Genomic DNA, 26,821 nt, shown 5'->3' with positions numbered 1-26,821 from the left:
GAGTGGGCAAAACAATAGAAGAGATGGTGAGAGGCAGGAGAAGAAAGTCAAAAGAACCATAGGAAAAAGCAATTATGGCACCTGGTAGTCATTCTGGTTAGACAAAGCTGTGACCAAATGTATTGTCTTCAGACATTCTAAGTGTTTAATATTTTTAAAAATATTATTATAAAACAAGACATATAGAAAATCTAGCATAAAGCATTTGAAACATTTCAGCTTCCAGCTAAGCAGTAGGTTTTTTTCTAGTCTATTTATGATTTAAATAAATAGCCTGTGAGCTTCAGGTAGATTTTCACTTGACTCACACTCTTGGTCCCTAACTTTATCATCAGCCCTGTCCCATCAGAGATGGTAATCACTATGAACAAAAGTCCAAACAGGAGGAGAAACTTTCTTCATCTCTCACTTGGAGGGAATCACCAACAGTTGTAGAAGGATAGTACAGTCTCCATGCCTTAAAATTTTTTCATGAGAAATAAATAAAATATAAAACTAAGCAGTGGTTTTTACAGTATGACACAGCAGTATTACTTGCATTAGGCCAATTTACCACTTATGATAGCAGTAATAGCACTAAAAGCCAATAAAAGCGGTCTGTTCGTTCAGAGATTGGCTTTTATGGCTTATTCTAAATATTATCAAGTGAATCAAAAGCTGTCATTATAGTGTCTAAAAAGCCTTCATACCTTGTAAGCAAACAGTGTGATTTTGACAAATAATCATTAATATGCCTGTATGAGACCAGGGCTAAAAGAGAAAGAAAAAGGAAAACCCAATATTTCACTTTACATAAGTCATTAAGATTATTTCAGTTAAATTTCATCCAAAATAAAACAGTTTTACATATAAAATGCCATCATTTTCTCAAGTTGTTGGGGTTTTTTTAATCTGTGAATATACTTCTTCATAAAACAAAAACTTGTCAGAAAACTGAGCAGTGAATGATTTACTTATAGTGATATATTCTCATCAGCTTTGGGAAAACAAATGATACACGTGTGTAGGTTGTGCCTTTTGGGCCAGCACCTAACCTAACCTTCCCTTGGCTCCCATCCTGCCTGCCAGAAGCACTCTCTTCTTGCTTCACAACAGAAGGTATGTTTCCATAGCACTGAAGAGATGTAAAATAAATTATCTCCTGTCTCATGCCTGGCCAGTAACTCTTGCAAGAAGCTCAGGGGAGCAGAGCCAAGGCTCTGGCAGCTCTCAGCTACACTCCACCCACCTCCTGCCCACTTGGATGTGGAACAGGAGTGTCCAGAGAGAGAACTGTTCTTTCTGTTGTATGCAGGGCAGACATTGGATATATAGGGTTTCCTCTTTGCAGTATTCCTTGCTGCTGCCCAGCAATACTAGGGCAAGTCCTCTCCAAAGCTGCATAGCCCAAGTCACTACCATTTGCCATTTCTAGTCTTTGAACCTCTTGAATGGCACTGCCCAGCGTGCAGTCACCAGCAATGGTTCAGAGTGAAGATTTGAGCTTATTACTGGTGCCTAAGACAACTTTTACTGGCAACATTGCAGTGCTTTACATGTAACTTCTTGAAGTGTTTGAGTAAGGATGGAGGCAGAGACAGACAGGAGAAAACACCCTTATTACTGCCCTTGTACTGTCACATCAGTGTCCAACATTGCTTCTTCATGCTTTCCTGCTGCATAACCTGATAGACCTTACAGATGAGTTACTCAAGGTCACACATCCCCAACGGGGGAGCCCCACTGGTTCTATAGAAGTGCTCTCATCTGTTTTGGATCCCTGGGGGTAGGCATTACCTGGGCTACCTGGATACAGGGTAGGATGGACAAGGTGGAAACACAGCAGAAGCTTCAGGACATCACATGGGATGGGACACCACACATGTGGAATAGGTAAAGCACACCACCACATAAAGATGGTAGGTACTGGGAAGGTTAGGCATGGATTGTACAACAGTTCTGACTATATAATCAAGGCTTTTCTCAGTTAAAGAATTTGGACTGTTAAAACATTAACTGGACTAACAATAAAGTCTCAGCTGCATACAACACATGTGACCCTTCTGCCCATAGAAAGATTTTTCCAGTGTAACATCAGCAAGATGATTTGGGAGCCCCAATTATTGTCAGCACCCTACAAGAAGTTTGGCATTAGGTCTGCAGGCCACAGTGCTTCCTCAGCCCTCAAGAAGCCACGGCAACTTCTTAGACATGCTGGCAGACATCCAGGCTCTGGTCTCAAGACCAGGGAACACAGCTGTGGCAAGAGCCTGGGACAAACTAAGCGCCCTGAACCAGGCATGGCCACCTCTCAAGTCATATGCATTGAGTACAAGCCTTGGGCAGTTGGTTCAAGCATTTGTGCTCCCACAGCAAGTGCTGTGTCTCAGGGAGTTTTCTTGCCTATTGCTATTCACAGTTTTTGGGGCCCCACTGGAACAACAAGCTAGTGTGCTTGTAGTTGACAGCGTTATGTGATATGTTGTGCAGCTGCACAGAGTGCACGGGCTGGCAGAAACATGTGGCGCTGCACTGCCAGGGGAATTATTCCCCCAACACAGCCCTTTAAGGGCCACGTGTGTTTTGTAGACAATTTATGTGAGCAGAAAACCAAACAGACCTCCCATTCCAAGCTTCTAATTTCTTTGGCTATTTTTTCCAGAAATGCTACATTAACAGTGAAGTAGAAAGATCCCAGGTAGAAACTGATGCACCAGGTTTTACCCAAGGTACCCTGAACTGTGGTAGGAAATCTGTTAGGATCCTCTATATGCTTGAATTTATCCAAGAAAGGGTGTCTACAGTTCTATAAATTTATACCAAATAGAGCTTCTTCCCTAAAAGAACTCCCACTGAATTATGGGTTTGATTATTTCAACCAAGGAATGAAAGAGTAGGTAAGAGCTGTTTATCTACTTGCAAGAATAAAAGGACTTTGGTCCATTTGAAACTCCTCTTTCAGGCAGAGTGTCTAGCAACTACCAAGGCCCCTTCCAGACCCAGTACACAATCTGAACATCTGCTTTTCTGTACCCAGGCATAAGCTAGGTTCAGAGAGTCAATAACTGAGGCCTAGAGAGCATAAGCTGTTCATTGAAATTAGTAATGCCAATGTTACTCTTCCATTTCCACCAACAGTATTTTGCAGTACTGATTTCATTCTCAAGCATTCCTATAAAATAGTAAGAAAATATTTTATAAGCACAAAGGTTTGAGTGGTTTGGCCTGTTTGCTTTTCATGCCATGGGTCTGCAATGCATGTATTCATCACATACAGTTCTCCCATATTATTTCTCCCGAGGGTTCAAGCCCCCCATGCTTTAGCCCCACCTTCATCTTTTTGTCAAACACAAGTTCTTACTATTGCTGAAAAAAATCAGAGCACAGGACTCTACAGGTTGCTCTGAAACAACCTATGCAAAGCTGACAAAAATCACACATGGGATAGGACTCTCTTGACCAAGATTAAGAGCAAAGTCACTAGAATTACTCATATGCTTGAAGTTAGACTTGTGCTAAGGCATGTTGCAGAGTCTGCTTCTGATAGAAGGGGAAGATGAAGAATGCATTGGCCTAGATTAGAGGCCACATCTTGGATATAGTGTTGCCCTGTTTCTAATTGTTAGTGTAGCCAAGAAACTGTATCCTCCCTTCCACTTGAGACCACCTGGAGAAATACATCTTTCCCCTCAAACTTTGCACAAGAGCCCAAAACTTGCCTTTAATGTAATACATACTTCCCCTTTCTCCCCCCTCTAATGAGATGCATTGGTATTTTTACCTGCATGTACTGTTTTGTTAATGGGAAATGTTTCAAACACTGTGTGGTATTGGACTCTGGGATATGGGATTATATATTTATTAATCTCAAGAGCACTGTGTAAGCTGTACCAGTAAGTTACAAGCAGACTGTCAGAACAGGGTTTGAATTCCAGCAGATCTCTTCCAAGCTTACTCATTAGGCTGCATTTGGCTCTGCTTTAAAACTTTATGCAGATTGAGCTATGGTTGCTTTCGTCAACTGTGCTACAACTAGGCTGCATTGAGCGCTCTGCTTTGTGTCAGTTGTGTCAAAACTAGGGTGACCTGGTGACGAAGAAGATGCACTTTGAGCAGCTGACCACTATGGTTTGTTGTATAATATAGAAAACATTGCTATATCCTGAGATAACAGCAAGAAAATAGTCATGGTGTGCTTCTATTGACAGAAAAAAAGCTCTCTCTGCCCATGGAGACTGTATTTATACACAGTGATGTCTAAATCTACCCGTATGAGTTTACACATGCATGCTACAGTCAAATACACCCTCACCTTTTCTCCTGCCACAATAGGTCAGCCTAGATTATTCAGTGTCATGGCTTTTACAGAAATGAAAGGCATTTTTTGCACAACTAAAAGACTGTCATTTTAAGATAAAAAAGGCTGTTTTTCCCTCGGGGGGAAAGTTGGAAGTTTCATGGATTTGCCCTTTGTAATATTCTAGTTTGTCTGCAGCAAGAAGAGGAAATAAAAACTAATGGAAAGAGACATTTCTTCTTGGATCAAAACAGAATACTTCCAAGAATGCATTCTCAGACTGTACTCCTAACAACTTAGAAGAAACATTGTTAGGTCCAATGAGTCACAATGTCCAGCTTCACTGACGCACTTTGTAATTTTTCCTAATCAGGTAAAACACCTATGACAAATTTTTACTTTTCATTTGAGAGTCTCAAATCCTTTTCAGCCATTAACCACTAAAACAGCCTGTTTGCTCCAGAAAGGTGATTAATAGGAGCGGAGGTGAAGCAATTACTTAGATCTGTGAAATTCTTTCCTAGATTTGAACATGGGGACAGGAACATACTCTACAGCAAACCAAGTGAAAGCTTAGCCCAGAGCCTTTTTAAGCTTCAGAACAGTTCAGATCCCAACTTTGCAGGCTTGTTTCATCTTCCCCTATGCCACCACTTATCTTGAGGAACTGAGGCATCCTACAGATCGAGACAGTAACAAAGTAAACTAATGCTAAATTAGATATACACAATACTTAGGTATTCTAAGTATCCAGCTTTCTGGGTAGCTGAAACCCTTGACTGCCTTTGCCAAGGCCCAGCACTTCTCAATGAAGATGAGCTCTGCATGTTACCAAGAAATTAACAGAAATAATTGCAGCACTCAAAATTAGTAGCTGTAGATGAGGTAAAGATCACAAAGGACCCAAAACTGCCATTGACTTTAATGGCAAAGCTTGAGCCCTTAATAAAAAAGCCAATACTGAATTATTAGAACCTGGCTTTCCCTGATTCTCAGTCTCATTTTCAAGTATTTGTTTTATTACTTTTCCAATTCTCTTCCAAAAAACCAAGTGGCAGAACCTTCTTTTTGGACTGTGATAACCTAGTTTGTGCAATGCCAGCCTGCTCAAAATATTCCTTTTAATTTTATGAGGTCCGGGCTATGGCCCTAGAATTAGTTTTGAAACAACTAAACTTTTCCTCCAGAAAATACAACACTTTTGAGACAGCAGATACTAACGGCTTTGTACAAAAGTTTTAAGAGGTATCTTTCCAGGACTGGCCACGCTGACCTCCTTCTCCCTCCAGTGTCCCACTGGAACACAGGTTGCATGAAACATAACACATAAAATTAGAACTGGATCCTGTAGATTCCTTTTGATTGCCAAGTGACAGTAGTTGCCATCAGCCAGGTACAACACTGGAGTTATTGACATGGAGCTTGCCTTGCAATGTATGTAAATTTACCCTACTAAAGTTATTTAGACAGCTGATTTTCAACTACTTTATCTACATAGTCCATAATGTACATCATAAAAATCCCTATTCGTCCAATGACTATTGGAATTATTGTGTGATCTTTTTCACTTTTAATACATATTAATTTGTAATATACAAACCCACTCAAATAAATAATTGCGCAGACTGAATAAAAAAGCAATTTAAACTTTTTTCCTCTAACTGGAGACACTTTTTACAAATAGTTCTTTTAAGTAGTCTTAATAGTATCTCTTTAATATTGCCATTAAAATTCACCAGAGTTCAAGAGCAGAGCAAATTTACATCTGTTAAAATAATGGAATTGACACTGATATTACATCATTGCTATTTTAAATAATCATTCTTCATAATTCTAACCTACTTTCTTTAAGTTGCAAATAAAGGGCTTGTTCCTACTTTGATGAAAGTCGATGGCAAAACTCCCTTTGGCTTTCAGGGAGCAGCACCTAGCTTTAAAGATGGGGCCTCTGGTGATATGTGGTGATATTCTCTAATGCAGTGAAAAATAAATCCCTCTGAAGGAAAAGTTATGAGGACAGTTCTATGAGCTGCAGTCAGACAGGATAATTGTACTGGACTAGCCTGTTCCCCCAAAACCATGAAACTCTATAGACTACCCTGACTTTCAAGGGAGTTACAGTTCTTCCGCTTAGTTTCACAAGAAAGCGATGTTTTATAGGTGGTTTTTGCCATTTTAGTGCAATTTTGTGGTTTTCCTTCCTTAATGTTTTGGGAAAGATTGTTTTAAGAGAAGCATAATGGCAACCCTCACAAATTCACCTTCTCTTGGGAGAACATTAGAAGTTTCACTGAAATTACATAAGCGTTCTTCATAAAAGAATTCAAACTGAACCTAAAGGAACTAAAACAATACACTATACACAGCTGGAAAGCCACCTAGAAAGGGAATCAATGTAGTCTTCTCCTTGATTACAGAAGAAAGCAAAGCAAGGATTTTTAAGAAAGATAGAGGACAAAAGTTATAAGTAAGACTATTTTAAACTGGAGAAAAAATATGCTTTTTACTATCCATTTAACACTCAAAAGAACAAAGTTTGGTACCTGGCTATTCCTAGGCTGCCTTTGTGTTCTTCAGAAAAAAGAAAAATCAGTATCTACACAGCAGCTCATCACCTGTAAAATCATCATGATTCATTTACCTACATATATCAAGTTTTCAGGGACAGGAATGTTTCAACTGTATCTGCACTGAGCATCTAGTAGTTTGACAGATTTCTGGCCATGGCAAAAATCACCAGTCACTACAGTTAAGTTTCTACTAATGCACTACTAAAACATGTTGAACATTTACTGGACAATAAGCACCAGCTGAGTCTTGACCATAATTTTGCACTGCAGTATAGGGCCTGTTAGAAGTTATCTAGGAGCCAGAGAACTTTATTAGCACTATCATAAAAACTAAAGCAGAATCAATCCCTCGTTTTATCATCACTGACACTGCCTATTAGAAATAAAACATCTATCAAACCTCAGCAAATTTAGGTCCTAACTGAAATGGCAATTGCCTTGGTGTCTTTAAGAGTAATTCAGTTTAAAAAAACCACATGTGAGAGAACAAAATGTGACCCTCTACTGTGAAGAAAAGGATGAATAAGCAGCACCACCAAGACCAGGAAGGAAACAGAAAAATCAAGTTTTGAAGAACCTGCAGTGCTGACTGCTTTACTCCACTTGGAATTACTTCCCCCATTACATGCCTTTCCACTTCCACAGCAGGACACCTGCCCTCATGCTTATTTGGAAAGAGAAAAAACATAGCTTGGATAGTAGGGAAATATCTTCCAAGCAAGGAAGATTTTAGGCAATGTTCTCTCTCAGGAAGCATTTCAGGCACTGTCACATCACAATCTCTAAGAAGTGAGAGGGAAAACACCTAAGGGATTAGCCTACAGAGGTTTTCATGTCATGCAGGCTGGGACTAGCTGAACTAGGAGATCCTTTCCAGATGCATCATCCGTAATCTTTTTGGCACCATTCCTCAGCTTTAAAATATACCATCTTCCCCCGTGCCAGTGGCACTAACGCAACACGATGTCTAGCGCAACTCAGCCTTCAGGAGAGTCTTGAATCACACAAACCAGTGCTGTGCAATCAAGTTACAAATAAGGCTTTTGTAAGCCATTTACTGTTTTGTGGCTTTCCAACCACTTTAATAGGGAAAACAGCATGCACCTGACATGGAGGACCAGTTGTTGGCAGAACCCTCATCACTGAGGGGAGGAGGAATATTCAAATATGTATGTCTATGCCTATCTAATCAAACATTATAGTGACTATTTTTATATTATAAATATACAATCTAGATTCTTCATTCCAACACTATTCTTTTCTCTTCTAACTCTAAAATGTGCTTATCTGAAGACTTCACATAGCTGCAGAAATCTTCATGGGAAGAAATATGTTCTCATGTCATCTATTTTTGGCTTTCCATGCCGTGACAACGGAGGCTGGCCTGGTGTTTCTATATATGAACACTTCTCAGGTAGCAGAGCAGCTACGCAGATTGCCTGGCACCTGCTTGAGGATGAGGTGAACAGAAAGTAAAGCCAAAGTATTTTTGTTTCATCGAGAACATCTTGGCCAAACCATACTTGTAGCAGATAAAAACCTGAGGAAAGTGTAAACCAATGGGGAATGGAATTGTAATATTTTGGGAGCATGAAATGGTGAAATCAGAGTTCTGAACTTGAACAGCTTTAAGATGGAGTGGAACAAACATGGCAAGTGCTGGAGAGAAATACCATTCTCTAGATAAGCATTTTCAAAACCTGGTAGTTACATTTTGTTAGTTCTAACCTTCTTTTAATGAAAAAACTTCTGAAAAGGGAACAAAAATACAGAGCCCAAATGCCAATAGAAACATATTGTAAGTATGATACATCACCAACAAGTCTACCATTGCTGTGTTAAAACACCTAATGCACTTAAAAGGATCTTCTTTTGCTTTCTAATATATTTTTGAAAGATCTGTCTTTAATAGAGCAGCTATTAAGAGAAACTAATTATGATTTGATTTTTAAGGGCCTGGATTTTCTCTTACATGTATCATCCTAACTCAGGAGTAAGCCCATTCAAGCAAATGAGATGAGGTTGGTGTGAACAAATTTAAATGTGATCAAAAGCAAGCCCCAAGATATTTATGGATGGAGTGAGTCATTCTTGTTCTGGTTGGATAATTACATCAGTGGAGAATTAGTCTATCATCATGCAGGGCCTGAGCCTCCTTTCTCTTACATCACCCTACATCAGGAAACATTGTGTTGAGTTCGCCAATATTTCACTAGCCTAAACCCAACAAGATGGAAGAACTGAGCCCACAGCCCCAGTCCCCTATGTAGTTGTGCACTGACTACAAAGAAGCTGCCCCTGTCTAAATCAGCAGATCATCTGGTCTTTCTTCCCTAGCCTGTTTACCTACTACAACTTTCATATAAGTTATTTCAGACCTGTTTCTCATTTAAACTATTAAGTAACTGTGGTCATAAAAGAGCACATATTCTTTTTCTGGCATCACATTCAAGAAGTAACTTTTCTCCCATTGGTCTCTGGTGACACATCTACAGAGGTGGTAAGGAGAAATTGAATAGACAACGTAAATTTGACTACTCAAACTCCCTCTACACCAAATGCAGTTCTGAGAGAAATCTTTAGCAGTCCAAGTCACTGAGCATTTTGCAACAATTTCAGTGTCAAACAGCTATGCCAGACCCGACAGTATTATTCCCTTTTTAGGTTTGGTGGTGCTAGAATGACATGTGATCCATCCATCTTATCTCCAAGATTAGGCAATACCAGCTATTCAAGAAGCCAGCTCAGGAAATGTTGTGGTGGGCTGCTGTGTCCAAAATAGACTATGAGATGAGAAAAAGGCTGGAAAGTCTCCAGCAACTGTTGGAGTTCCTGAGAAGTTTTTCCCTCATGGCAATGACTTTAAGACTAATTAGAGGCAGAAAACCAAAATGGCAGGCTACAAATTGCCCAGACACCAGGTGTTTACCAGAAAAATCTGTTCCCCAGCCACACGCTCTCCCTGCTCAACGGTTTCCATGGGCCTCTCCCCTACCAGAGACAGGCAGCCTGCCTTCCCCGTACATCTGCATACTTCTCACTTCTGAGAAATGGGAAGGATTAAAACCACCTTCGAAGCGGAGAAGACCTGAGTGTGGTTGCTTCTTGGATGCAGCTCAGCAACCCCAGAAACTGTCTGAGAACCACGATGCTGTTTTACACCAGCTTCTTCATGCTATAGGCAACTACAGAGCATTGTGTTTTGCCACTATCCCATCCCTGGGCAGCCAGTGGTCCACCAAGGACACTGAGCTGGAGAACACTGGATTTGAATAATTTCCAGTACAGTTTTACTTCCTACCGTTACACCTTTTTCTCAAGATATTTAAGCACTAAGCATTGCAGGTATCATGGTTTCACATTCATGTTATACTTTGCTAATACCATGTAGAGTTTCTCTGCATTAAGTAGTGTATTTTATCTTTTCCCACAAAAAGAGAAGTCTGAACCATAACATATCCTATAGGCAGCTCTTTTCATATCTAAATACCAAGGATTTTTGGGAAAAAAGAAGATTATATATTTATTCAGAAATTAAATGAGATTAATAATTTTAAAAGCAATTTACAAATAGCAATCAGCCTCTGCAATGAAGGTCAAAAGAAAAAGGACACATTAGCAATTGAATATCTTCGCTTCCTTTAAAGTCTTAATACCTCATACCTGTTAATAATAGGAAATATCCTTCTTCAAGAGTAGCATTTTCAAAAATTGGTAGGATCCTTTTTCTAATTCTAATCTTCTTTTAATAAAATAATTTGTTAAAAAGGATTATAAAAAAGCATGAAAATGGAATGCCAATAGAAATGTACTGCCTATACAATAAATAGTTAATGTATTTTCTAAATGAATGATTTAAAATAGCTATTAAAGTAAAGAGAATGAGCTTATGTTTCTAGTAATGACTTCTCTGCCTCAGAATTAAATCTGTAAATCCCTGATTGCAATTTCACATCCCAAAAGAACAAGCAGTCCTGGGACCGATGCTTATTGCCTTTATCATTAATACTAGCATACCACATATGTGATTTTTATATCACTGGTTTGAATATTTAGATTTATACTTGTGTATGCTTTGTATTTTAAATCTCATACAGCTATTCTGTCACAAAAATAAAGCTCCCCTTCAACAAGGCTTTTTTGTATGTTCATGCATACATGTATACACAGACTTTCAGTATAACTACAATTTTATTCATAAGAGTGCATAATGATTCAGGCTGTGATTGTTAATAAAAATGCATTTCTAACCATCAAATTTGAGTCTATTATTCTAAGTTAATTGCATTTGCCCTAAAGAGACTTGCGACTGGCTGTCAGCCTATTTGTGTCAGTTCCATTTTATTCATCAGTCAATCTTGTCTCCTCTTTTTTCACATCCCATATATTGATCAAATAGATTTGTTAGCATGCCTCTGCAGCTTTAAAAAAGTTTTTGTTATTTGTCAGGTTTATTTGATTACTATATTAGTTTGTGTGTTATCTTAATTGTTATTTCAATAGAAAATAAATGCCCTTTGATAGTCCCACAAGACTCCCATTAAATATAATCCATATAACAAGTTAGTGGATGGAGTGAATGTGGTAAAAAAATAAACACATTAAACCTATTTTAAAAGGTGGTATTAATCTGCAGCTGTATTGTACTTGATCCAAAAGACAGGAATAGAAATAAGTACAGTGTGAAACAATTTTGATAAACATCAGTGCCATATCATTGCATATTATGCTTTGTATAAAATACTTTAAGAGAAAGACATGCAATATAAAATAAACTCAGGTCATATCTGGAAGAGTAGGTTTTGTGGTTAAGTGTGAAATGGAACGATATTATATATGGTTTTAGACACTAAAGATTAGGCTAGAGAGGCTGCAAGCAAAGGCAGGTGGAAATACTGTGTTACATGGGGCAGATTTTGGTAAGGAGAGAAAAATCAGCTTTTAGGAAAGCATTTATTAGAGAAAAAGACAAACCTCTAAGCAGGTAGCTTCTTCCTTTGTAAAGACAGATACAGTGTTTAGTGAAATAAATAGAGTTTAGCTAGATTGAAAAATTGAAACAGCATCTTGTGCACATTAGTCACTCAGTTTTGGTAATGACTTCATGAGAACACAATTTTTACCTCAATCTTCTCAAAGGGGAAGGTGACGCAACCAGTTTTTCCATATGAATGTCTCAGAAACCTGCTTCCGATACCTTCATTATCAGCAAGACTCCCTGAGCCTGGATCCTTGCTTAACCCGCTGGTACCTGAGCTTACACAATGTCAGAAATAAGTAATGATGTGTTTACCATCTCATTAAAAAAGATACGAGAAGTCCATGTGTCTTAAGATAGCCACTCAAGACATAGAAGCATTGATTTAATAAATATTTTAGGAAACAAAATCTTCCATTTTACCTGCACTCAAGTACATTCACTAACCCCATAACTTTCTGAAACTGAAGTGTGAAATCACAAGAAATTTGGAAAACTTTGGTAAAAAGCTACGTTCTTTCATTTCTTCGGCTGGGATTAGTTTTTGTATTATCCAACTTTAGTCACCTAAAAGTTTGTTTCTGGTCTGGGTAATTATCTGTACTTCATCTGTAGCCAGCTGCAGGGGGTGGGGTGAGAACAGGGACAAAACAATCTTTCAAAGAGCAATTTTTTCCTGACTTACTCTTCTGTCAAGAGGGGATGACTGGCCAGCAGGACAGGCTTGTCTCTTCCACTGATTATTGTACGAGTTTAGGCCAGACTGAACACCTACCATACCAGTTGTAGCTCATATGATGAACACCACCCTAAGGGGGAACCTCTCTCATTATAGCAGGAGCAATTTTAAATGCCTATGCCTAGATGCGGACACTCGAAGTGTCCAACTCTTAGATTATTATTTTTCATCTGGAACCCCTTTAACAGTATTTCATACCAAACAACCATACTAAAGCTTCAGATGCCCTAAAATAAAGCTCAAATTTGCAATTGTCCTAGAGCAGTTAGCAACACTCCTGCAATTCGGAAGCATGCGGCGTGATGATAATTTAGAGCTAAGCTGTTATGACCAGCTAGTATGGAATATAAACAGGAACAGATGAGAAGAATACAGCCCCAACATTTGAGACAACAAAGAAAGAGTGAAATGATTGCTACATAAAAGACATTTCAAAGACCTCCCAGAAAAGCAGGCATAAAAATCCCCAATAAAAAGACTCAGCAAGAAAACTGTCACACCCCCTAATCCTCAGCAGACTTTAACAAGATGTTCGCATGAACCAGAGATTGTCTCCTTCCCCAGAAAACAAAAGGCACAGAAAACAATACTGTCTAGCATAGGATTAGGAGGCAAGAGATAGATAAAAAGGATTCCTTAACCTTACAATGAGAAACCCCAACTCTCAAGCCAAAAGGATAATCAGAAGCAGACTGCAAACCTGTGTCACAATAATTGCAGCATCTTATTTACTCTTTGAAAACTGATACATTTTCTGAAGATTTTTTCTCATTTATTGCCACCCCAAGAAAGGTTCTGATGGCCGCTTAACTACAAGAAAACTGTTGCTACCAAATCACAGTTCAGCACACATGGCAATAGCCTTTTATTTCCCATTCTTTGTATTTCCACCACCTCCAACTAAACAAAAATTAGATTACCAATGTTCGTACCAACCTCCCAGTAAATTGTGCAACTAAAAGCAAAATTATATGTAATGCACTAGTCTTCTAACAACTGATCAGCTTACTGTGCCCTAAACCAGACACATACACAGATTCTTCATGCCAAACCTAGCATAAGCATGTGCTCTGATTAAAAAGGAAATAACTTAGTTGTTATAACAAGCATCTTTAGCTTTATTTGGTATTACTAATGCCTTTAAACAGAAGGCAGGGTACTGGCAAGAGGAGAAAACAGACTTGAAGGGGGAGGAAACCTACAGGCTGGAAAGAAACTACAGTTTCCAAAGTTTGACCCTCCTGCTGTAGCTAACTAGTGACCATAAGCTGTAATAGCTGTAGAAGTTTGCTACATAAAAATTTAAGACTCTTTCTAAAGCTGAACAAGGCAACTGCAAGACATTGACAACTGCATTTACAGGGCATATATTAACTTAGACATGACCTCAGCACCCAAACAATCATATATGATTAGGAACTATACATGTCCCTGCTTTGTAGGGGATTATTTGAGGCACACAAGAATTAAATGGTTAGTGGAAGCACTTACTGGGGGACAAGCAGGATTTCAGCAGTCACCACTTCCAATGAGCAGTTGATGTTGCTAGCCTTTCTGGTACTATCAAGAAAGGAAAAGTCAAGCAATTTCTTTTTTCTTCAGGTGCAGCACACTTGCAAGCTATTGCTCTACACACTTGTGATCCTACTGTCTATTGGACCTTAAATTTCCTGCCTTAAGCTAATGTTCAGGGGTCTTGTTCTGTGCAAGCTAAACACTACCTCAGAGCTGCCTCATATACTGTGGTAGTAAACTACTCGAAACCACTTAGAAAGAGGTTGCCCAAGATGCAACCTTAACCATTGTCATTTGTTATGGAAAGATGTAAACAAATCACAATTCCCAGAAGAATCATGGCTTGAAATAAACACATGGAAAAGGCATATGTTCCTGTTCTCCTTTTAGTAAAGCTCAAAGAGAGCCTAAAGCTTGGCTTACACATACCTGTAGAAGAAAAGGGAGAAAAGTTACCTACAGGCTTCTAAGTAAACTTCCTGGACCTTGGTCCACATGAGAGCAAGTAATTCACTGCGTATGTCCCCATAGCACATGGCTAGCAGCATACCAGGTGGAACAATACAGGATGTGAATCACTGCAGGGTAGGAGTGGAGAGTAGTGTGGTCTGCATGGTGGCATAAGCTAATTAACCTCTTCTCAGCCACACAGTGCCCCAGGGACTCCAGGTCTTGCTTGTGGCATAGCGTCCGAGACTCACAAGCCTTCTCCCACAAGCACGCTTGTCCCCATGCCACAAGGAGCTTTGCTGCTGTCCTGCTGAAAGGCCAGCTATGCTTGAATCAAGAGCCTGGAAGCAGGACCCATGGCACCCTGTCTGTTGTCTCAAAATTATTTCCAGATCATGTTTTCCTCATTTTGTAAGCAAGCAAGCTTCTGGTTGCCACTATTACAAGCAAAACTTCAGATTTACAAGGTAGGCTAGTATTTTTCACAATTAGCATTCAGACCCAGATTCACCGAAATAACTGCAGAACGTTATTTCTTTGAGTGACCCCTGCGTGGCACAAAATCCCACATCAAGTGGGATCGCAATGCCACACAAGTATTTGGTCGTTTAGATAAGACCTATGCTTTCCCCTCCAAGCAGAGGAGAAATGCACAGCACTACAAACACCTTGAAGTTTTCTGCTTTGCCATCATTATTAATACTCAGATACCACAGTGGTGAAAAGCACTACAAAGCCCTAATATACCTAAAAGCATAGGAAGCATTGCCACACCGAAACAGAAAAATAAAGATGAGGGAGCTAAACTTGAACCCCCACCATATCTTAAAACCATGGTTCAGAAAACTAGGCTGCATGTATTACAGTGGTTATGTTTAATATATTATTCCGCTAGCTTCAAAAACTGAAAGCCCATCATCTTCATATGTACCATTGGTAGCAACAGGGATGTGATGAAGCACACAGTGATGAGGTCTGTACTCAGGTTCATTACCAGTGTTTTCCTCGGCTGCGATTATTTTAATGAAGATTCTGTCTAATTAAGATTTTCACGATTTGGCATAGGAAGCAGATACAACACCTGATATAGTATGCCCTGAAACCAAACATTTCCATCAGCTTAATGGGCATTAGGATGGTCCCTTATGGATCAAGGCAGAGCCATTTCACTGGTCGGGTGCATGAAGACAACTCAGACATGAGCCACCAAAAAGACATAGCAAAAAAAGTCAATTGTACTCACTCAGAAACTCAGGGATGAATGCTGCGTTAGTGAGTCAGGATCCTTGGGGAGTCTGTTCTTCTGGGTAAGGCAAGTTGCATTGACCATATGAAAAGTGTCTGTGTCCCCTGAGGAAGAAAATAACCTCAGCCAGAGGACACTGCATCCTTAAAGAGAAGAGGCATCTCCCAGCTTCTATTAAGAGCTTTTTTCCATACTTGTGAAGTCATTAAGGGACTAAGTCTCCAGCCCCTGTAGCTTGACTTATCTCTTTCCTCTGATAACAATACACTTTTGAGGCATTTACAAAACACTGGTGCCTGTGTGGGATACAGAGCCACCTCACAAGCTTTTCCTGCTTAGTGAAGCCTTCCTCTCCCATTCTTGTTTTCCAGAACTGGACAGCCCCATCCCACAGCCCCTTGGAGACTCAGGTAAGTCCCCCCCCACCTTCCCAGCTCCTTCTCCGCACAGTACACAGGCCATAGTACTGCATCTTTGGGACTACTGAAGCAGCCCCTTTCACACAAGAAAACAAGCTCAATTATCCTAATCATGGAAAACATGAGCAACATTTTTTACCTTAATACCAACTCATTATCTGTTTCAGATTTCAGTCCATCTTTAAAATGAGACTATTATTTGTATTAACAACTTGAACATTTTAAGGTTTACTCAAAACAGCAGAACAAGCATAGAAGTGCTGTAGGCTAAACCTACAAGCTTTTGAGTATGAGGATAACAAGCTCTTAACCTCACAACCATTTTCTTATGAAAATTGAGTAAGAACCCAAAAGGGGCAGCCTAGGAGCCACACAAAACCCACTTCTTCCAATTTGCAGGATCTCAGGGGATTACTTTGAGATCAGGCAACCCCCAAACTGACACCTAGCCACCTTACAAGGGCTGTTATTCTGCACCTTACCTGGAGAACAGCCATGGTATTGCTCTCTTCCTCTTGCCTTTATTTATCTGCTGAAGAAGGAGGAAGGCCTATGGACTGCTCCCTCCCCAGCTGAGGATGTTTTCCTGAGTGAGGATTCTGGAATCAATTGGTGCCACCTGAAAGCCTTTAGAAGGGGGAGATATGCCCTTTTATCTGCTTCCTACTCAGCCACAGCAGAAGTGGGTGATGCTTATCTGCTCCCTTTACTTCTGATGATGTCCTTTAATTGAAGAGTCCCAGCTGGAGGCAAACCTCTCAGATTTTGGCAGTGGCCCTCAGCAGTCCTCACCATGACCATTAATTGGGGTGTCACTGATTAGAGGGTGAGCACACCAGGCTGTGCAGCACCCACAGGCTGGGCTCTTCCAGTAACAATGAGCTGGCTGTGTTTGAGACCATGCCATCCAAAAAAGTTTGGAAAGCATCATGCCCCCATAAGGACCTTTCTTAATGGGGCACCCCAAGATCCTGTTGTTGCAGGCAAAAAGCCTGCACCCAACAGCTCTGCATTGATTTGTAATACAAACACACACGATGCAAACTTTCTCTGCTAGTTAGAGGACACTGCTGGGGCTTTGGTAGGCAAGGTCAAGACAACGTTAGTCTGCTCTGATAAAGCGTGAGGAGGTAAATCATTCTGTGCAACTCAGAAGTCATTCAGATGGTACTTTTGGCATTTCCCCCCCCCCACCCCCCGCTTTTGTTCTGTCAGTCTGAAGAGAACAGCTCGTGTGATGTAATTTAGAATGGAGCTTTTTTAAAGCTTTCACTCAGGAAAAGCTTCAGGAGCTCTGGGGGTATAGCTTAGCTCCGAGAAATAGAAAGAAAGCAAGTTTGCATTGACAGCTTGATCCCAGAGAGAGGTGGCTGCCTGCTTGTCTAACAGGTCCTCTGGGTCTGGATGAGGCAGAGACAGAGGAGCAGTCATATTAAGTGAACGTGCGCTGCCAATGTTAAAGGAACAATTACCATTATTCTGCATAGTTCACTGTTTGCTACTGCTATTTCCTTCAATAAAACCTCTTTTCACTTGCCAATTGGAGCTTGTCATGTAACAATATTTCTTATGCACAATACACATACTAAAATGCCCCTGTGTTTTTAATACATTTATAGTTGTTAACAATAGCGGTATAGTGACAGAAAAAACGTACTTGCTTTGAATACAGAATAGATTGAAAAAAGAACCAACCAGAGGCCCTGCTCTGAAGGATTAATAGGGGTTAGATTTTGCCTAATCTCAGTGTTAAAACCGTGACACCTCTTCCATTTCATTGACACTCACTTTTTCCTCTCAGGGCGTGGGCTGTGACCTCCTTGCTTGGAAGGGGTTGTACACCCAAGCCTTGAGCAAAAGCTTCAGTGAAATTTTGATGTGAGGAAGTGTTGAGGAGAGGGTTGAGCTCTCACCCACCCCCGTGCCCAGGCAGCCCCGTGGGGGACAGACGAGGGGTGCCGCTCCTGGGGCTTTGGCAAGCTCAGAGCACTGAAGGTCGCCCAGCCAACGCTTTGATCCTTGTGCGTGGTCCACAGACGGGTGGGAGCATGCTGACCTACCGTCTAGCAACACCTGATACCTCTGGTGTCCACTGCTCACACTGGACACTAGCAAAACTCCTCAGGAGTGCAAGTCCTTGCAAAGCAGGACAAACAGCCGGCGTTGGGGAGAGGCTGGCATTTCACTGAGGCTGCAGGAGCTCTGCAGCTCTCCTCCGAAAGCTCGTACAATGAAGACATTGTGCTAGCACTGCACTTGCCAACATTACAAAACCAGGGGGAAATGACCACAGTGAAGGTGCCACGGTGAGAAGAAATTATGTGTTTGCGCTTGTGAGCAGGCTGAACCTAATATTTCATGCACCCAAATGAACAAGCAGCTGTTCGGAAACCTTTGTAGCACAGTCATGAAGGAAACTTTCTTCTGCCATAAGATTCATGTTTTCTAAGAATACTATTTTCTTCTGAACAAGTTAATATACACAGGAAAAGACATCTTGAGTGTTCCTGGACTCTCCTACACTATCCAGGAATAGTGATAGACTGCGAGTTTAAACACATCCTTCCACTGCACAGCGAGAAAAGTGTATTTAATACTGTGAGCAGAACAGTTACCATGTTTGCCTTTGCCAGAACCGGCAAGACTACACTGTCCTAAAAGTACTTATTACATAACTAAGAAACAATGGATGTCATCTGTGTGCCCCCAGAACAGATGTTCTGCATCTTCAGTTGTGTTTTGTGAAAAGATGTATAGCACGATACATCTTCTGCTTCAGATATTGCTAATTGCTTTGTCAACGACTCTTTCTGAGGAAAAGAGCAAAGAAACCCAGAGAAGGCTACCATATTGGAGGTTGTTTTGGAGCCTGGTCTGTTGAGGTCCCTGGAAGTCTTTCCATTGACATCTGCTGACAGTGGATCAGGCCCTTGCAGAGCTAACTAAATGGTTTTTCCATCATGGCCCAGCAAAGGCTGCTCAGCAGCACCCGGGGAGGTGCTCAGATGGTAATAAGCTTAATAATGTTTGCTACAGTGGACAAGTCCAGCTCCCAGTTGTGTTCCAGTATGGCATGCAGGTGAGAGGGAAAAAAAGTGTTTGCTAGGAAAGTCTCTAGAAGACATGGGACTCTCACAGATTGCCACTCATCATTGGATTTGAATCAAAGAAAAGCCTTTATAACTTATTAGAAGATATGGGGTTTTGTAGTCATGTATTATCACATGCCAATTTACCCTGTGTAGAGCTTTAAGGACCATCTATGAGAAATGCTGCATGTCCTGTGATTTGCAGCTCTATTTGACAGCGTTTAAAGTGTTTGGATATATGTTAAGAATATATGTGGTTTTGATGGTGTTTCCCCCCACCAAATCAAAATGCTGACAGCCTCAGAGCTCCTCTGGCATTAATGCTGTGCAAGGATATCTTTGTGACCATAACCGTGCGTAATACCTGCTTTGGGAATAAACTCTTGGCACATAACTTTGGTGTCATTCAGAAACTGTCACAGTTGCCAAAGACCTTGGGCCATGAAAGGAAGACACTGTGCTGTCTTTTCATTGGAAAGTTCACGAATTCTGCCTAGAGATCCCTCTGATATTTTCACTTTTCAATAGATGGTGGTTACCAAAAATAAAACTCAGAATTTTAAGTGCTTTCCAAATTTAATGACACAGAGTTTTAGGTGGAAAAAAAAATCCTTTGTAATAAACTCAGTATTTTCTGTTTTACATTATCTATAAATTTCCCAAACTAAACAGAGTGAGCAATTGCACAAGCATGTCCATGGGTGAGACCTACCTTCAGTTACTGTGCCAGCATATTAAATAAAGCCCTGTCCACTTCTGGCTACTCTGTTCTGGTTAGGATTTTGTTTCTGAAACTTGATCATTTTGGCAGAGAGTCTTTACCTCATTGATGGGACGAGTAATTAACCGTGAGAGGAAGGAAGGAAGACTGAATTAATGCAGCAGTGCTGTCAAGGCAAGGACTATAATAGTAATAATAACAATGTTTGTTTTTTCTTTAATTTGAAAACAACATGATCGGTTCAGATAGGATAATGCGTCAAAATCTCCAGCCTCATCCTCTGCAGTGAGGAATAAAGAGAATTTGAGAGATTTGAGTTATCCCTGCAATGCAAGCAGCAGCTGCCCGTGAGCCCTGGGACGGCCCTGCCCCAGCACCCAGTGCGGGCTGTCGGTGCAGCCCCATCAGGAGGGTGGCCTGGGTGGCTCTGCGTGGGGCTGTGCCTCCCAGATCCCTGCAGCCAGGGAGGGGACAGGGAGTGGCATGGCCCGATGGTGGCCGGGGTAACCTACTGGCATTAATAAAAGCAAATAGATGCTTCGCCCTCCACTTGGAGGGGGAAGGACAGGGCTGCGTGTTTTCAGTTCAGGTTCAGTTTGAGACTTGTTGTGAGCTTGTTTAATCAACCCTTTTAACAAAATGTCAGGAGAGTGCAGCCTTGAAACAGAAAGGAACAAAAGAATATGGAAAGAAGACTTTATTTTTCTTTACAAAAGCTTTTTAGGGCTGTTTCATGTGATAGAGCTGCCACAGCACCTACAAGATCCAAAAATCCAATCTGGGGCTTAAATTCAACTTCAGAAATAGCCACTCCTTCTTGGAGACTCCCAGAGGGGAATTATCTTTTTCAAGAGCTGCTGGAGTAACAACAGGGTGCCAGGATGCCCTGATCATAAACTGGAGGAAATTAATTCAAAACAGGCAAAAGAAAAAAAAATTACCTATCAGCAAGCAGTACGTGCGTGAAATGCCACAAGATCCTGCTGCTCTCTGGACTAACCCCAATTACTATAATGGATTTATTTCATGGAGGCCGTTTCATACAGTCACGACAGCCAGGACATAAATACAGACCTAAAGAAAAACTTGGTAGGAAAGAAAACAGTGGCTGAAGGAGAATTTGGAAGGCCCGATCTAGAAACCAACCCTGGGGGCCCCGGCACGGCTCTCCCGGAGGATGTACGGCCGTATCCCGTACCCTGGCCCGTGGGTTTCAGTGATTGCATTGCCTGTTGACCAGCTGAGGTTGTGTTTCTGCTGCAGTTAACACTTGATACCAAAGCTGTGAAGTTCCTGAGAAAATCCGGTGATTTATCTTGGTGCTTCTCAGCCGAGGGCTCCTGAGGACCTGGCGCCAAGCTCTGACACAGAGCGATGGAGAGTGCAGGTCTCTGGGTAGGCACCTGTAAACCATCCAGTGAGCATTCTACAAAAGCAGTTGTGAATTTTGCTATTGTGTTCGCATGAATTACGTCCGGTGTCTAATGCCGATGATGATGTCTGATGCAATAGAGACTTTTGAATTAGCACATAAAAACCTTTTCATAAAGTGTTTGGTCCCCCTTCTTGCAAAGTCCGTTACAACTCTAAAGCGTAAGCGAACAACATAAAATTCACACTGATCCCTTCAATTCTTTTTTAAGCATCCTTAAATTGAGCTTTTTTTTTCCTGCTGTACATCTTACTTTTTATAGTTAAAAGTAATTTTAAAGCAAAAAAGAACATAAACAATATACACTGACTCTTGACACTCCATTGCTTTTTTAAACTAGAATAATAAAAATTTGCAAATGAACAAAAGAGTGGGAGGAAGATATCTGATTTACAATGTTTTTGAGATAAAGAACACTATAAAAAAAGATCAATGTGAATAATAAAGCATTGTTAACTGAGTCATGACATTTCTATTCTCAGTGAAGATTTGAACAGTAGAGCTCTGCAAATGAGCACCTTGTGCCATTTTCAAAGTGGGAGGAAGACATATAATTATAATTTTTAAAGTGAAGAGAATTTTAAAAAAATTCTCTGTGAAAAAGTTTATTGAAAAACATATCGACATATCAATATGACATAAATTACTTTAATTTTATTAAACTAGGAGGGGGGAAAACCTCTTTTTGAAGACTGGCTGCAGAAAGCATTCCTTGAAAAGAATTTTCTTTATTAAAAACTCTTTCGCTAAGATGAAACAGCACTGAATGTCAGCACTACCGTATATTTATTCTGTAACTCTTCCAACAGCTGAGATCTATAAAAGAAACATATTTTCAAAACAGTTTTAACCTCCATTGTCTTGATCATTCGAATTAACATTTTTCATGTCACCTATTGAAATCCCTTAAAGGAATCTTTTATTCAGTCAAAATTAATGAAGCTATTTTCTTAAACAGGCTCCAAAAAGTAAAAAGGACATAATGTTGTGCATTTTATTTGACATACGTTTTCTGCCATTTCACTTATTTGTGTGATGAGAGTAAAACTTCATATTTATGCTATCAAATCTGCAGAGAAAAGTGATTTTGAGAGAGAAGAAAACTAACTCTTCTCTTGCTGTGTGTGCAATTTAAATCCACTGTGAAACTACAGCATTGATCAGGTTACTCCAATTGAGTCATTTAGTGCTTTGGCATTCCTGAAGTTAGGGCCCAGCTGTGAAATCATAGTTGGGGCCAAACTTTGCTGTTAGGTGAGTGCACATGGCTCCCATTTTCTTCAAAGGGAATGACACACATGGCCAATATTTAACTTTCACCTCTTCCATTCTTCAGCTAGCAAAGCCAGAACCAATGGACTATATGCAAGAGTTTAATAGAATTAAGAATATAATCAAGATTTTCCAGGACTTACTAGTGATTTGGGCTATATAATTCAATACACCTCAAAGCGCAGATGCTCAGCATATTCTGAAAATCAGGCCATCTCGAATATCTGTCTTTAAGCAGGTAAAATCATAAATCACTGAGTGTTTTGGCCATTAGATCCTAACAAATAGGGTGTAGGATACCTCTTCAAAATCAGAAGCTCCAATTTCTGGGTTGGCTGGGATGCCTGGGAGACTTCCCACATCCCAACCCATTTTGGGTACTGCATTTGCACACATTTCTCCCCTGCCATTACCATTATGGGACTTGAACACAGTGCAGACACCCTTCTGCAGCAGCCGTCCCCTCGAGAAAATCCAGGTTCTGGTTCTGCAGATCCCCTGGGATGGACTGGACTATGGGGATGGCCCACAAGACTTCTAGGTGCAAGTGCCGCAGAGAGAAAAAAGGATGCTTCCCAAAATCTAGCTGCCCCATGGTGTATTCAGATCTTCATTTCAACTCAAGGTCAAGTGGAAAACTTTCCTACCATCCTTGCTGACTCTCCCCTTCGCTTTCCCCCGACTCCATCTGTTCCTCACCCATCTCCTTCGTTCCGCACTCGCCTCCCTCTTCTTCCTGTGTCCATCTGTTCCCTCCTTCCTCAACGCAAGTTGGGGAAGGGAAGTATATTCAGTCATTCACTGAACAGATTTCAAGATTAACCCCCCTCCCTCTCCAGTTCTAACTTCATTCATCATGGTAAAAATTATAATGAATAGAAATGTTGAAGGTGAAAATTTATTAGGGATTGTGTTGCTTTCTTATATCAAAAGCAGTTAAAGCTGCATATAAACATTGGCTTCATTCATTTTTTTTAATATATGGTATAATTAGTGAGAAATATTAGTGGAAGTGCTTGCTATGCAGTCCATCAACACATGCCTGTCAGAGTTTAGGATCTGGGCCAAAATTTCTTGCCAGTCCTGTGATAGATTTATAATAAGCCTATAGAAGGCTTTACAGTCAGCTGGGTCACTAATTCATGAAGTTAAAACGTATGCAATGAGGTCAAAAATTCACTATTGATAAAATACCCCCTCCAGGGACTGCACCATTAGCTTCGTTACTGCAACAGCAAAAAAAAGTAAACCCAAAGTTCCTGTGAATTACCAGTCCATCATCATAAATCAGACGAGAAGCACTTGCACAGGTTCATGATGTCATATGAAGCCCAAAATATATTTATAGCCTTGTGTACTATTTCCTGTTTCCCTACGACAAAAATAAACAGTCTCTAAATCCCCTGTATCCTTATGCCTGAGCTCAGCAAAATGTAATGGGCACGAAACCATGAAAGCACCCATGATATATTAGTCTAGAGCAGGCTGCTTTGCGTCGGCTGTGACGCCTGCTCTCCCTCTGGCCTCTGCTACGTGGATGAGAGCAGTTCTCGTGGAGTTTGCTTCATCTGCTGCACTCGCTGTAGAGACAGTCCCACACCCCCACCTTCTACTTTGCCTCCCTGACCCTGGGAGAGGGAAGGAGGGGAGATTTAAGCCTCCAAGCCCTATACAGGGAGTGGATGGCCTGGCAAGCGTAGCAGAGGTGGAGGAGCTCAGCACCCATGTGGGGACCTGGGCTTGCCACCACGAGGACCTTGGGCATCTTGTCCACCAAGAAGGCTAAGCTGTAGAGGTTGGAGCTTGGGCGTGCAATTTCCTCTCTCCTCCTTTGCTGTTGATTTGGGAATCTCGTCTAAGGTTTCTGGGGTGTTTGGGCATGGATGATGCCCTGCATTGCATCGTAGACCTCCCAGCTCTCAAATTTTCTGTACCTACCTGAAACAGGAACTTCTGTGTTTGCCAGTGATCCTCTTCCCCTCTTCTCAGATGAAACTTTCTCTCTTAGCAATTTGTTTTCCTTGAGGCTTCCTTCCCAGAAATGAGACAGGGAGTAACAGAGAGAGTGCACCATCCCACGTAACCTCCCCCTGCAAGGAAGCACACTTGCTTCTATTTGCCCCCCAAAGCAACAACTCCTGAAGTCAATGACTGTCATTAAGTGGCTGGGGGTGATACATGTGCCAAACCACATTTATTTACAGCGTCCCTCTTCAATGTTGTTTTGTTTTTCCACCAAGACAGCTGCACCAGCTCCCTGCCCGCCCCGGCGCTCCCCGGGGTGACGCTGAGCAGTGAGGACCATCCAGGTAAGCTGCTGGCCCCGTGCATGTGTCACACCGAGCAGAGGTACCCCTGGCATCCCCTCCCATTGCTGCTGGCAGACAAATTATGTCCTTTAGACTGGCAAGAAAAAGTATTTTGATTTTCTTTTTCTTTTTTGAAACATGGCCATTGAAACCTGGAGTTTGGGTTTCCTTTTACTAAGAGTCTTTTCAAACCAAGTGAGTTCACTTCAAGCCTTTATACTTAAAAGTTATCATCCATCGGGTCGGGTGTAGCTCTGCCTGCTTCATCTCAGGACTGAATGGACATGGCATACAGCTCTTTCAGGGATGAGCATGTGATATATTAAATAGACAGGTAGCGACAGCGGTGCACGGGATAACGAATGGCAGGGAGATCAGCCAGGCGTTCCTTTGGTTCTTTCACTGCACTGATATACGAAGATGCCTCACGGTGAAATTAAGAAGTTATACATCCTAAACTGCTAGTGTTTTCCACGCAGTTCACCATTAACCCTTGGGACTCCTTGCCACAGGGGTGTGAGGCAAAGGGCCACTGCCAGGATGGATTGGGAACACCAGCGAGTAGAGCCACAGGCTCCCTTCTCCCTTGCTTGTAGGATGCGTATGAGCCCTACGTAGGGTGATAGATCAGTTCTCCTTCTTCTCTTTCAGTGGCAACTCCCCCTAACCAGTTGCTCCAAACAGCTTTTTGGCATTACCCATATTGCTGCAGTCCGCATCCAGCAGAATAGAGCACCTCTTATCACCCCTGTGGCTTGCCAAAAACAGACTTAGAGCCCTTACATGCCACTGTGTAAAAGCTAGTTTCAAAAGCGTGCTAGGAAACTCCAGCCTCCTGTTCTTCAAGACCCTGCTTTGTGCCTGAGCCAGTGAAGAGAAATAGGGGTCAGGGAACCTACTGTAAATGCCAGTCATGGTATCACTGCTTCTCACTATTAACCAGAGGGATCTCATGGGTGGCATCAGTGGAAAGTAAGTGATTTACTTTGTGCTTTCATGAATTTAGACACTGTAGTCAGCCACCTGAATCACCCAACTTAAAACAAAAAATAGAAATTTCACGTGAGTATTGAGACTATCTCTAATACAAACATGGGTGAACGATCCCGGTGTTCTACTGCAATACTCACGGCAAGCCCCAGCTTCCCCGGATGAGGAAGAAAGTTGCTACTTCATGGTACTATTTAAAAATGACACGTTGTGGGGGTTTACCTCTAGCTGCCTCTGCCTAACAGTCTAACACTGAATAATCTGAGCTTTCTTCATCACGATACACTTATATTTCCCTTTTAATTCACTTCAGTGGATGATTTCTACACGTTAAAAACAGACATTTGTAGATATCTGAAACTGAACACAGGCTCTTAAAAAACAGTAACAAACTTTGACCCTATGCCCATCTCTATTTATAAATTTTTTTTGCATTCTCATTTAATGGTAATCATAAATAATATTAGTTGTACATAATATATTTTTAAAGCCTATTTGGCTCCACTTATTTGTTCCATTCTCTCAACCTACTACCGTTCCATGCAGCAACAAACTATTAAAAAAAAAAAAAGATAACCTTTTTTTTTTATGCTGGTCTAGCATAATCTTTATTTCTTTAGACACTTTGTGCAAACATTAAATTGATAAAAGACGTAATGCAGATGGACCCAGAGCTGAACTGAAGGTAATTGCATAAAAATGAAATGGAGACCTATAATTGTACACTGCTTTAGCCTCTATCGCACTGTTTTCTGGAAGCAAGGATCTCGCTTGTCATAGCAAGTTGCTTGTTACGGTGATTGCATGAAGACTTG

General features: G+C 41.0%; 1 protein-coding gene across 2 annotated transcripts in view; it reads left to right on the top strand.

Moving 5' to 3' along the window:
* MDFIC2 (MyoD family inhibitor domain containing 2) overlaps window positions 1–26,821 on the top strand; it is a 45,344-nt gene that overhangs the window by 10,333 nt on the left and 8,190 nt on the right. Inside the window, exons 2-3 of one of the 2 annotated variants that reach the window (XM_059823555.1) lie at window positions 16,146–16,184; window positions 24,948–25,016. In XM_059823555.1, coding sequence (XP_059679538.1) covers window positions 16,146–16,184; window positions 24,948–25,016 — 108 coding nt within the window. The remainder of the gene's footprint in view (window positions 1–16,145; window positions 16,185–24,947; window positions 25,017–26,821) is intronic. The other variant, XM_059823557.1, reaches the window with a different exon arrangement.

Source organism: Gavia stellata, chromosome 12 (genome assembly GCF_030936135.1).
Source record: "Gavia stellata isolate bGavSte3 chromosome 12, bGavSte3.hap2, whole genome shotgun sequence".
Lineage (NCBI taxonomy): Eukaryota > Metazoa > Chordata > Aves > Gaviiformes > Gaviidae > Gavia > Gavia stellata.
This window is presented reverse-complemented; position numbering and strand designations above follow the sequence as displayed.